Source organism: Coenobita brevimanus, chromosome 84, assembly GCF_032717465.1.
Source record: "Coenobita brevimanus isolate Jiangsu-jjx chromosome 84, ASM3271746v2, whole genome shotgun sequence".
NCBI classification, from domain to species: Eukaryota; Metazoa; Arthropoda; class Malacostraca; order Decapoda; family Coenobitidae; genus Coenobita; species Coenobita brevimanus.
The window spans coordinates 43696695-43709146 of NC_137037.1; the positions used below are offsets into that span (position 1 = coordinate 43696695).

Genomic DNA, 12452 nt, shown 5'->3' on the forward strand with positions numbered 1-12452 from the left:
CACCTTTTCATTCCACCATGCTGCTCCCTGCACCTCTTTTCATCTTCTCTTCATCCCACACATCACCTCACATGCCGCACAGATTTCTTCTGTGAATATCTTCCAAACACCTTCCACATCCCCCATCTGCTCCAATCCATATTTACCCAATCGTTCCTCCACTTCCCTCTTATATTCTGCCTTTTTTCCCTCTTGTTGTAACTTTTCCACCCTCCTTTTATGAACTACTTCCTCCTGTCCTTCCATTCTTCTATTTCTCCAGTTCATTTGGACTTTGATTCTGACCACCACTTGGTGGTGGTCAGAAAGTCCACTCCCCCAACCTCTACTGTATATACTCTTGCATCCATTACACACCTTTTCATCCTTTCATCCACAAGCACATAATCAGTCATTGCCTTCCATTTATTCAGTTCACCACCCACTCTTCTCATCACTTGCCACGTATACGTATGGACCATTTTGTGCCTGAAGTGGGTATAGGCCATCACCAACCCCCTCCCGGCACAAATGTCCACCAAAGCACTGCCATTCTCATCCATCTCTGCAGGCATATCCCACTCACCGACGACTCCATCTACCTTCACATTCCCAACTTTTCCATTCATATTTCCAATCAAAAACACTCTCTCATTCCTTTCAGACTTTTCCATGCACGCTTCCGCAGTTTTCCAGAACTCTTCTCTCACTGTCCTTGCACGATCTTGTGTTGGAGCATACACGCACATAATTGCCTACATTTGTAGTCCAGCTTTCAATCTTACGCGCACAATCCTTGAGTCAACTGATCCATACTCTCTTATATTCTCCTTCCATCTGTTACTCACCACAATACACACTCTTTTTGCCCTCTCATTCTCACCTACTCCCATGCATATACCCCATCCATACTCCCATTCTCTCACACTCTCACCTCTCCATTTAGTTTCAGTTAATCCACATACATGCACTTTTGCACCCACAAGCACCTGGACAATCTGTCTTTCTTTCATCTCATCATTTGCACCCCTTACTTGCTGTCTAGCTATCCGTACCATGTCCTTTGTTCAGTCCTCAGTTGTCACCTTTTGGTCTGTCCTGGTCCAAGGCTTCTTGTTCGTATTTTTAATTAGTTGTTTTCCAGGGAGGGGCACTAACCCTCTGCTAACCCACTTGTTGTCACGTAGGGAACTCATGTAGGCTGGTTATAAGGTTGCCACCCTGCTTTGTAAATGCATTCCTGGTTTACAGGAAATCATTTGGCTTGCCACTCTATGTAGAGCTACCCTATAAACGGAGTACCACTACACTAAGTGAATGAATTGTGATACCAACTCTAACCAATGGAAGTGAAGCATGGTCCTTGTTGGATGGCCACAAGTCAAGAGTGAGAGCAGTGGAAATAAGTTATTTGAGAGAAGCATGTGGAGTTGCATGGAAAGACAGACTGACAAATGAGGAAGTAAAGAAGCATTGTGATGTGGATGTGGATATGATAGAAAGAATTAGAGGAAATACATTGAGGTGGTTTGGCCATGTGGAGAGGATGGACAGCAAGAGACTATAACAGGAGAGTGTATGTGAGTGAGGTGGAGGGGCGGAAAGGGAGGGGGAGACCTAGGATGAAATGGAGGGATTGAGTGGAAAGGTATATTGGAGAGGGGGATGCCAGTTGGGGGGAGGGCAGTGAAATGGCGGGGAACAGGGCGATATGGAGGCGATTTGTTTGTGACCATCCCTAATGGGATCGACGTGTCCGGCAATAGATTGATAGATAATATTGAAAGTTATGTATGATGTTCATGTTTTAGTTATAACTTTTAGCAGTCATGTATGATGTTTACAGGTTTGCTTAAATTGTAGTACAGTAATAGGTGATCCTTTGAACTGAAAGTTTTATATGATGTTTGTATGTTTTAGTTTTAAATATTAGCATTCATATGTGATGTTTACGAGTTTGCTTAAATTGTAGTAATTGGTGATCTTTTTGAACTGAAAGTTATATTTGATGTTCATGAGTATGTTTTAGTTGTAACTACAGTATTACCAGTGTTGGTGATTGTTTCTTTTAACTTACAGGATGACCAAGATGTCGCTTCCAAAGACAAGGCCTGATGGTGGTGAGGCATCTTGCAATAAACCTGAGCTGAACAAGATCTCTGGTATCAAGGAAGAGGACAGCCCTCCAGGATCTCGGACTCCACGGTCTCCTCGAAGTGATGGCTCCCCGGTGTCAGATGATACTTGTCCTATCTGCCTGGGTCACATCACTGATAAATGTGTCACCAACTCTTGTTTTCATTACTTCTGTTTAGTTTGCTTGAAAGAATGGGCCAAACAGAAACCAGTTTGCCCTTTGTGTAAATTGAGGTTTACAACTATTATGTATGATATTAAATCTGAAACTGAGTATAAAGAATATGTGGTGCCAAGACCTGAACCACCAGAACGCAGTCAGGGTGTTGTTAATTTCCAAGAATTCCTTGATGCAGAAAGACGAAGATTTTTTGGGTACAGAACAACAAACTTCCCTGGAGCTGCAGCTCTTCGCCGACTGCATGGGGGACGACCCCAGACCATTCCTGATTCTATACCTTCTGGCCCTCGTGAGCGAAGATCAGCAAGATACAATGTCAGGGGTTCCTCCATGTTTCGCCTTAGTGTTTATGAGAACAACATTTGGGTACAGCCTATAGCTGACATCACTGGTCGCTACAGACAGAGTAGTCCAGATCTGTACAGGGAACAGCCAGCCCTAACTCACAGGCTGGTTCCTTGGGTCAACCGGGAATTGGCAGCGCTGTTACCCACATCAAGAATTGGAGTTGTTTTGACAGAGGTCATGGATCTCATTGAAAGATACCCTATTGATTCACCAGAATTTCGCCGAACAATGTTACCCCATTTAGGAGCACGCACTAATCATTTTGTTCATGAATTCTATCACTTTGCTCGGTCTCCATATGATATGGTTGGTCACGATAATGCAGCTCAGTATACAGCAAGATTTGGTTTCTCTGATGATGTAAGTAGCAGTAGTTCAGAGGACAGTGATGCAGTGGTGGAGGTTGATGTCAGAGGTAACCCTATTCTCAGTACAAATCGTGGAACAGCTGATCTGCAGCGTATTGAAAGGGAAGAAATCCTTACTCAGGAAGGATCTGTAGTGATCAGCAGTGATGAGGGCTCCAGCGTAGATAGTAGTGAACAAGCTAACCAGTTCATGCGGCAGCCAGTGGAATCAACAGGAGTGTCAGACCTCTCTGCTACCCACAACCCTGAACCCCCACCTTCAGTCAACATCATGAGACGCCTTTTGAATCGGGCCAGGAACTTCCTCAACATTGTGAATGAAGGAGCATCTACATCAAGGTCTGATGAAAATTCAGAAACAACACATGGAGAAGCCAGTACTTGCCCTGCACTAAAGAGGGAAGCTGCATCAGACAGTGATGATTCAGATGCTTGTATTATCATTGATGAGGTCAATAAGAAACAAAAGACTCCAGAAATTATTGAACTTGACTCAGATGATGAGTCAGCACCAGCAGACAGCAGGCATTGTAAAACAAAAGTTAATAGTAATAAGGGTAAGAGGAAGGATGGAGCAAGCACTTCTCATACTAAAAAAGAGAGGATAGGAAAACAAAAACCAAGTCTGAAACGAAATAACTTTACATCCATTGATCAGTCTGGTAGTAGTAGTAGTTCATCATCTAATAAAAGATCCTCAGAGGGTGATCACAGTTATTGCTCAGAGCGAAGGTCTGCAGAATTTGAAGCATCAGCCAGTACAAGCAGTTGCCATGGATCTGGACAGACATCATCCATTGAAATATCTCTTAAATGGCACAATCATCATGAAAGTCATGAATCTGTAGTAAGTGTAAGAAAGAAGGAGAAGCACAGTAGAAAACGCAGAAATAGGATCATATCCTCAGACAGTGACAGTGATTCAGATGATAAAGAATCGCAGGTTATGAAGCACAGTAACTATGAAAAGGTTAAAAACAAAAACAAATGCAACAAATCTAACTCCAGTGACAAAGCCAGGGAAGATGACCATGGTTCAAGTTCGCAGCACAGAGAAAAATCTCCAGCTCATAATTCCTCATCAACAAGACCCAAAAAAGATCATCGGTCTAAAGTCAAGAGTTCCTCCAAGCCAACCTTAAGGCGTGGGCATCACAGTAGGTATATCAGTGATGTGCAGGCTCAAGAAACAAACCATATCCATTTTAACAACTCAGAAACATCTTCCAATTCTTTAGATACTTCAGACAGCCTTTGGACTCCATCCTCTTCCACTCAGACTGAGAGGAGTGCATCTTGGGATAGATGGTACCCGGACAACACTTACAGTACAGATTCAGCTCATGATTCTAGAAGTTCCTCACGCAGAGAGCATAGGGAAAAAAGCAGTTCCAAATCAAGACATTCAAGTAGGAAAAGTAGGCACAGAAAGAAAAGTCAACGCAGGAGTGAGAAGCGAAAGAGGAGCAAGAAGAGCAAGAAAACCAAACACAAGAAAAAATCTAAAACCAGAAAGCTAGACCATTCCTCGGATTCAGACTCAGATTTATCTTATAATTTAGTTCGTAAAAAATCTAGAAAGAAGAGATGTATTTTAGAGAGCTCAACCTCTGATAAAAATGATAGCTCAGAACTGGAGACCAGACGAAAACCGAAAAAGGCAAGAACGCTTTCTGAATCATCATCATCCTCTTTTTAATGTTGTATTTCATTTAATTAGGTCTCTAAAAATATCCCTTTCTCTCTCTCTCTCTCTCTCTCTCTCTCTCTCTTTCAACAACATTTTCACATTACAGACATCATTACACACACTCCCCCATCTCTCTCTCTCTCTCTCTCTCTCTACATATCTGTGTATCTATCATATCAAGTGGTAGACCAGTAGACCATACATCATACCAAGAGAGGAATACTGGTGGCTGTTCTTTGCCATGCATGTTGTAACATGTCAGATACATTACAGTATTGCTTGAAGATGATCTGCCATCGAAATCCATGTTTGTGGTAGTGCTTAAATGCAACCTGTATCATTCACTCTTAGGACAGCATCACTTCAGGACACTGAATCAGTACTGCAGCATACAGTACTTACCCATGTTTGGTAAATTATTTCAGGTATTAAAAGATATGGTCTTGATTCATACAGTGCATAGTGGGGTGGGATGATGAGGAAATAGAAAATGTGAGTTCATTTAGGTATGTAGGCAGTGTGATGAGTAAGGATGGAAGTTTAGAGGATGAAGTGCTTGAAAGGGTACAGCGGGGAAGCAAGGTTGCTGGTTCCCTGAAGAAAGTGATAAGGAATAGGGAAGTGAGCATGCAGGTAAAAAATTTGCAACATGACAGTACCGTAATCCCCGCTCTGACATAGGGAAGAAAAGCTTGGACCATGTTGGAAGGACACAAGTCAAGAATGAGAACAGTGGGAATGAGTTATTTGAGAGGAGCCTGTGAGTTACATGGAGAGACAATCAGTCAGACAAATAAGGAGGTAAAGTAGTGTTGTGGTATTGATGTGGATGTGATTGAAAATGTTATGATAAATACTAAGATGGTTTGGACTTGTGGAGAGGATGGAGAATGAGAGACTGACCAGGAGAAAGTATGTCACTGAGGTGGAGGGAGAGACCAAAGATGGAGGGAGAGATATATGAGAGAAGAGTGTGTGAGTTGGAGGGAGAGCAGCTGAATGGCAGAGGACAGGGCAATGTGAAGGCAATCCACCTCCTGTGGGATTAAGTTGTTTGTTAGTAGATAGATAGATAGATCAGATTATTCTGTCTCTGGAAAGTACCAGGTTAAGCCACTAAAACTTTAATGCATTATACAATTTGTGAAACACAAATCATATTATTACAGTTGCATCAGATTCATAGGTTTTATATAAAAGAATGATGAAGTACTAGTGCATTAAAGAATCAAGACACTTTGGCTCTTTAAATATATTTTCATATTATTTGCTTTGCTTTTGGTTATTCAACAGATTTGAATATTTTTAATTTGTATCAAACACCATTTTTCATCTGAATAGGTTACTCTCTGCTTGATTTGGGTAGAGGCTATTCTTTCATTTTACTACTGCAAAAGAAAAACTATTTGTATTGTATTTTGCAACTTGGAGAAGGAGCTCCAGCAGCTCATTATGAACACTAACCTACCATACCCATACCATGCAGTCAGTTTTGGTCAGTGAAGTGAAAGTAAGAGAGTCAGTAAGGGGTGCTTTGGTTACTCAGGGGAAAGTGGTTCCTGACTGGTTACAGTACAGTACAGTACCATGAGCCCTTGTTATATGCTGCATTTTGTGTGTATGTGTTTGTGGGGGAGAGGGGTAATCACAGAAAATTAGTAAGTTGTAATCACAGAAATAGTTTATTAAAGTTCCCTTGCTACCAGTATAGCTAATTTTTTTTTTTTTTTTTTTTTTTTTTTAAAGACTTCACAGCCTGCTCCCAAGGCCCAGTAGTCCTCCTACATTCCATACGTCTCTAATGCTGGGCGGTAACCACATAACCAACCCATACATGTTCCGTATGTGTCAGCAAATGGGTTGGGGGAAAGTTAGCGCCCCTCCCCATAAAACAACTACTGTAACTCAAAGTGGTGCCTGGCTATAGACAGATAGATAGTTGTATGGATAAAGCTGTAATATTTTGAAACATATCTCAGATGTGTAATGAGGACTTGCTCTCTGATTTAACATGGCCTAGGTCCAGGATTGTGTTCTGACTGGTCTTGGAGACTTCAGAACATCAGTTCCTGAACAGTTTGTTCTTCATATGACTTCTTAATATCCTCATGTATGTAATTGATGCAAATTATATAAAAAACAGCATAAATATCATATAATAGAAATCTGAAGTCATTATTAAATTGTATTAATAAAATACAAAAGAATGTTAAGGTGTAATATGCAAAATCTGTCTCAGAGGAAGATATGCTATGAAGCTTCCCATGCCACATGCAGTGTGGCTCCCAGTTTTTAAACATGGAGAATGGAACAGCTGCTGTAGTATACATTTATTCAGTTTGTCACCATTTGAAGTTTTATAACAATATAATTGAAAATTTGCAGTGAACAGTATATTTTTTAAATTTAATTTTTTGTTTCTAAAAGTCTTGGAAAATTTATAAGGTCATAGTTGCTTCAGTTGTGTATACACAATGATGTAGTGGATATACAGTAAAACCTCACTATAACAGACTAATTGGGGCCCAAGCCATTCCAAAAAACGCGAAATTCTGATAAAAGCGACATCTAGACTTCCCCCTGCTAACCCGGACTTTTTCCGATATATCAGACAGTCCGGATCTTGTGAACAGTTTTTAAACTGCTTTGACTACCACTGCAGTACTGTACTGTGTTATAACTTCACTACATTAATCAAATGGTGTAGTATACATATATAATAATACTGTACTGTACAGTGATAAACATGTCTTTTATTTTCCTTATTGTGGTGAACATACCTGAAGTGGTCAGGCAGTCCGGACTGCTTCTGGCTTTATCAGACTTTTTCCGATATATAGGAATTTAGTCCGGTAGCTCCTCGAGTCCGTTAAAAGCGAATTCCAGTCAATTAAAGTCCGTTATATTGAGGTTTTACTGTATATTTTTTATGCTGTATCGTATAGGTACTGTATATGGAATGTGTTTATCTGTTTGGAGTATCCTTGCATTTTATATCTTGATTGCAGGTAGCTATAGATAATATAGAGACCCAAGATTATGACATGCCTTTTGGATGTACATTTGCCTCAAATATTGCATTTGCCCTTGTGATGATTCTGGCATACATATAGCAGATTTTACAGTGTTAGAATGAAAATATGCATGCGTACACATTTCCGTTTACAGGGTTCATACAGTGTGCAGTCACGTATAGAATTACTCAGTTCAAACACTTCATTGTAGCATTGGTGTGCCAGAAATCAGAGGGAGGAAATAAACACAGTTGACCCTTGATTATATGGACCTCAAAACAATGGATTTTGGATTTAATGGACATTGTTTGTAGGTCCATTACCCCTGTTGACCAATGGACAATGTGGCAACAGTGTACGCAGATTCGCAAAGCATCCACTAGATGGCCATTAGCGTGCCACCTGTCGGTTTGTCTATTTCATCAGTACCGGTGCAACAGTCATTGTGTCACTATGCCTCCCAGACCTGAAAAATGAAAAGGGGTGAACCACAGTGTAACTCAGAAGTTAGAGCTAATTCGCAAGCTCAAAAATGGCTTGTCAGTAGCTTGTGTATGTGAGGAGTCCAGAGTGAAGAAGCAAACTGTATTATATAAGAAAAACAACACGTCCACTCAGAAGGATTGTCGGTATACACTGTCGCGTGCAACCTAGCCGCATCCTTAAATACCCCCAAATAGTGTCTCTCTCTCTCTCTCTCTCTCTCTCTCTCTCTTGCAGTCACAGTTCAACAGTTAACTACCTGTGTTGCATATGTACCAAAATTATTTACCTTGAGATCACAAGTTTGTTATAATATAGATGGAATTGCCGTGTCCATTTGGTAAAGAATTACCACTTTTTTTTGTAAAGCAAATAAGGCTTTATGTGAGTGGGATCCTATAGATGAGCGATTGCTATACGCACGGTTTAAATCAAATCATGGCAACATCAGTCTGTTTGTGTGTTATGCACCTACTAATGATGCACTCGATGAAAGGAAAGACACATTTTATGAAAAGTTGCAAGAAGGAGTAGGAAGGGTACCTAGACATGATGTTTTGATCTGCGTTGGAGACTTTAATGCAGTAATGGGCTGTTCAAATGAGGGATTTGAGGCATGTATGGGTAAGATGGGAGTTGGTAGTAGGATGAGTGAAAACGGAGTGAGGTTTGGAAGCTTCTGTCTAGCAAATGACTTAGTCATCGGGGGCACACTCTTTCAGCATTGCAATATACACAAGACAACTTGGGTGTCGCCGTGTGGAAAATATAAAAATCAGATTGATCACATCGCTATCAGTAGGAGGCATAGAAGTTCTCTGCTAGATGTTCATGTTAAACGGGAGCGGATATTGGTAGTGACCATCAACTCAGCATTGCAAAAATAAGGTTTAAACTTAAAAATCAGAAGAAGGAAAAATCTGGTGTTTGTAGATACGATATTGTTAAGCTTAGAAGAGAAGGAGAAGAAAGGAGGAATTCAGATTAGAATGCAGAAATAGGTTTTGGTGTTGGAAACGTTGGAAGAGGGGGAGAGAAGTGTAGATGAGATGTGGGAGGATGTGAACAAAGTTTTGCATGAGACTGCTGAATGTACGATTGGAAGGAGACATAGATTCAGGAGAAAGAAATGGATATCAGAGGAAACGTGGGATATGATAAAAAAGAGAGGTGAGGCTAAATTGAGGAGTGAGATGCAATGCGTTGATGAACGAGAGATTGAATTAGCAAGAGCTGCGTACTGGAGTTTGAATTCAGAAGTAAGAAGGTTAGCTAGGAGAGATAAAAGAAGATGTGTGGATGAAAAGGTTGCAGAGACTGAAATCCTAATAAACAAAAATGATGGACAGAGTCAAAGAATAGCATATGAATCGATTAGAGAACTGAGTGGTAATGCAGGTAAACGCAAGGAAATACCAATTAGAGACAGGGAAGGAAATTTATTGACCAAAGATGGAGATATTAAAAATAGATGGAAAGAGCATTTTGAGACAGTTCTTAATAGACCAATACCACCAGAAGAGGATATACCGTCTGCTCAGGAAGATTTAAATATAGAAACAGGAGAGTTGAGGCTTGCAGAAGTGGAGAAAGCAGTAAAACAGTTAAAGAATAATAAGGCACCAGGGGAGGATGGTTTATTTCCGGAAATGTTTAAAGTGGAGGGGGATAGATTAATAATGATCTTGACCAAGCTATTCAATAAGATATGGGTGACGGGGTTACTACCATCAGTTTGGAAGAATGGTGTAATTGTTAAAGTTCCGAAGAAAGGAGACCTGAGTGAATGTGGTAATTGGAGGGGAATCTCTTTGTCACCGATAGCTTTGAAAGTTTTCAGTAGAGTGTTGTTAAATAGGTTGGAGCCGGTGGTTGAGGGTATTCTGAGGGATGAACAGGCTGGTTTTAGAAAGGGACATGGTTGCAATGATCAGATCTTTATAGTTAGGCATTTGATGCAGCAAGTTAATGAAATGAGAGTACCGTTAAGTCTTTGTTTTGTTGATTTTGAAAAGGCTTTTGATAGTGTTTCGAGAGAGTCTATGGGGAAGATCATGAGACATTATGGAATACCAGAGAAGTTTGTGAGGGTCATTATGAACATGCATGAGGACACATTTTGTAAAGTGATGGTTGATGGTTGTCTGAGTGATTCGTTTGAAGTCAAGTCCGGAGTAATTCAAGGTGGTGTTCTATCGCCTTTACTATTTATATTGGTCATTGATTACATTATGAAACGCGTTGGAACAGAAACCGGTGCAGGTATACTTTGGGAGAGAACAGGAAACTTTTGGATTTAGATTATGCAGATGATATAGTTTTGATTTGTGATGGGCCAGAAGAGATGCAGAGAGTGTTGGACTGTTTGGTGAGTGAAGGTCGCAAGGTGGGTTTGGTTATTAATTGTGGAAAAACTGAAATAATCAATATGAATATGGAAAATGCGCAGGAATGTGTAATTGGAGGTATGGTTGTAAAGCAAGTTGATAGGTTTAAATATTTAGGTACTTATTTAGCCAAGGATGGTTCTTTGAACTTTGAATTCGAGGAAAGGTTAAAGAAGGCTAATCAGGCAATGGGAATGCTTAAAAATATTTGGAATAATAACAATTTCTCTGTGCATACAAAAATCAAACTTTATAAGGTAATGGTTAGGAGTATCTTAATTTATGGACACGAGTCTTGGTACAGCACAGTGACTATGGAAAATAAATTCTTGGTGTTTGAAAATAAAGCACTTAGAAGAATATTAGGAGTTAAGTGGTGGGAAAGGATACCAAATAGTAGAATTAGAGAAATAACGGGAGTGCAGCCGATCGATGAATATGTTAGATTCTCACGATGGAAGTGGTTAGGACATGTGTATAGGAGACAGGGAATAGTACAAGGTACACCAGGGTGGGTGGCACCTGGTAGGAGAGGTAGAGGAAGGCCAAAAGAGACGTGGGTGAGGACAATGAGACGGGAAGCTGGAGATGAGTGTTGGGGAGATCTTGAGGAGTTAGCACAAGATAGGATGTGGTGGTGTGAGTTCATCGAGGCCCTATGCATCCCCGAGGGTGCCACAGGAAATGATTGATTGATTGATTGACATCCATATTTTACATGAATGGAGTTTTTGCAGGAATGGACCGGGCTTCCCCCCTGTTAGTCCGCAAAATGGAGGGTCAACTGTACTTTGAGGCAACTTTCGTCTTATCATTTATAAAGGCTCCAACATGTTTGCATGTGTTGGCCTTGTTCACTTAATATGGCTCTCCTTGCTGCTCAGTCTCTGGCAGCCTTCCTATTCAGTCCCTTATCCTTGAGATCATACTATATGACCATGTCCCAGGTCTTTTTCAGTTTGCCTCTCGCAGCCCTACCCCCAATGTTTACACATCTCACCTTCCACATCCATTTGTCATACTCCATCCTCCCAACATGCCCAGATCATCTCAGTTTACACTCAGGTGAAAAAGTTTACCTAATGTTTCACCTTGTCTGCTATTCACCTTCCTCTGCTGGCTAGTACAGTCAGTCCTAACTTGAAGTCTAGGATGCATAAATGCAGAATGAAACTTCAAGTGAAATAACTTTTTGTGAGACATGCTTCTAGTTTATGAATGAGAGTTTTAAAGCTGACAGAGCTGTCATTTCAAACATGAAAACAGCTTTGTATCAGTAACTTAATAATTAAACGGCTTGGTGAAACAACTGTAAATGAGGATTAACTGCTTTCTTAAGTGAAAGAGGCTTGATATGTATCCCATCTCATAGATGATTCTTTTTGGTATTGGGAATCTAGGAGGAAAGTGACAGACATACTTGTCTCCATCCATCTATAGCCAGCTGTCTCAATCCTGTAAGAGGTGGCCACAAACAAATTGCCCCCATCTCGCTCTGACCTCTGCCATTTCGATGCCCACTCTCTAGCACACACACCCTCTCTCATCTACCTCTCCACTCCATCCCTCCATCTTATCCTCAGTCTCCCCCTCCCTCTCCCCTCCTCTACCTCATTCATATACACTCTTCTCATAAGTTTCTTGCTCTCCATCCTTTCCACATGGCCAAACCACCTCAATGTATTTTTCCTAATGCTGTCTATCACATCCACACCACAATGCTCCTTCACTTCCTCATTTGTTAATCTGTCTCTCCATGTAACTCCACATGCTCCTCTTGTACTTGTACACTACTTTATAAATGTGAATTAGATGCAATGGAATAGTAGGCAAACTTTTTTCCCCAAATGTATCAATGACCTAAAA

General features: G+C 40.6%; 1 protein-coding gene across 1 annotated transcript; it reads left to right on the forward strand.

Moving 5' to 3' along the window:
* Positions 1 to 2068: 2068 nt before the first annotated feature.
* Positions 2069 to 4711, forward strand: LOC145410150 (uncharacterized). Its single transcript, XM_080280348.1, has one exon. It carries the CDS (start codon positions 2069 to 2071, stop codon positions 4709 to 4711), a length of 2643 nt encoding a protein of 880 aa, XP_080136474.1.
* Positions 4712 to 12452: the final 7741 nt, after the last annotated feature.

Excerpts from the sequence above, each read along its gene's own strand:
- LOC145410150 (XM_080280348.1), top strand. The coding sequence starts at position 2,069 with ATGTCGCTTCCAAAGACAAGGCCTGATGGTGGTGAGGCATCTTGCAAT.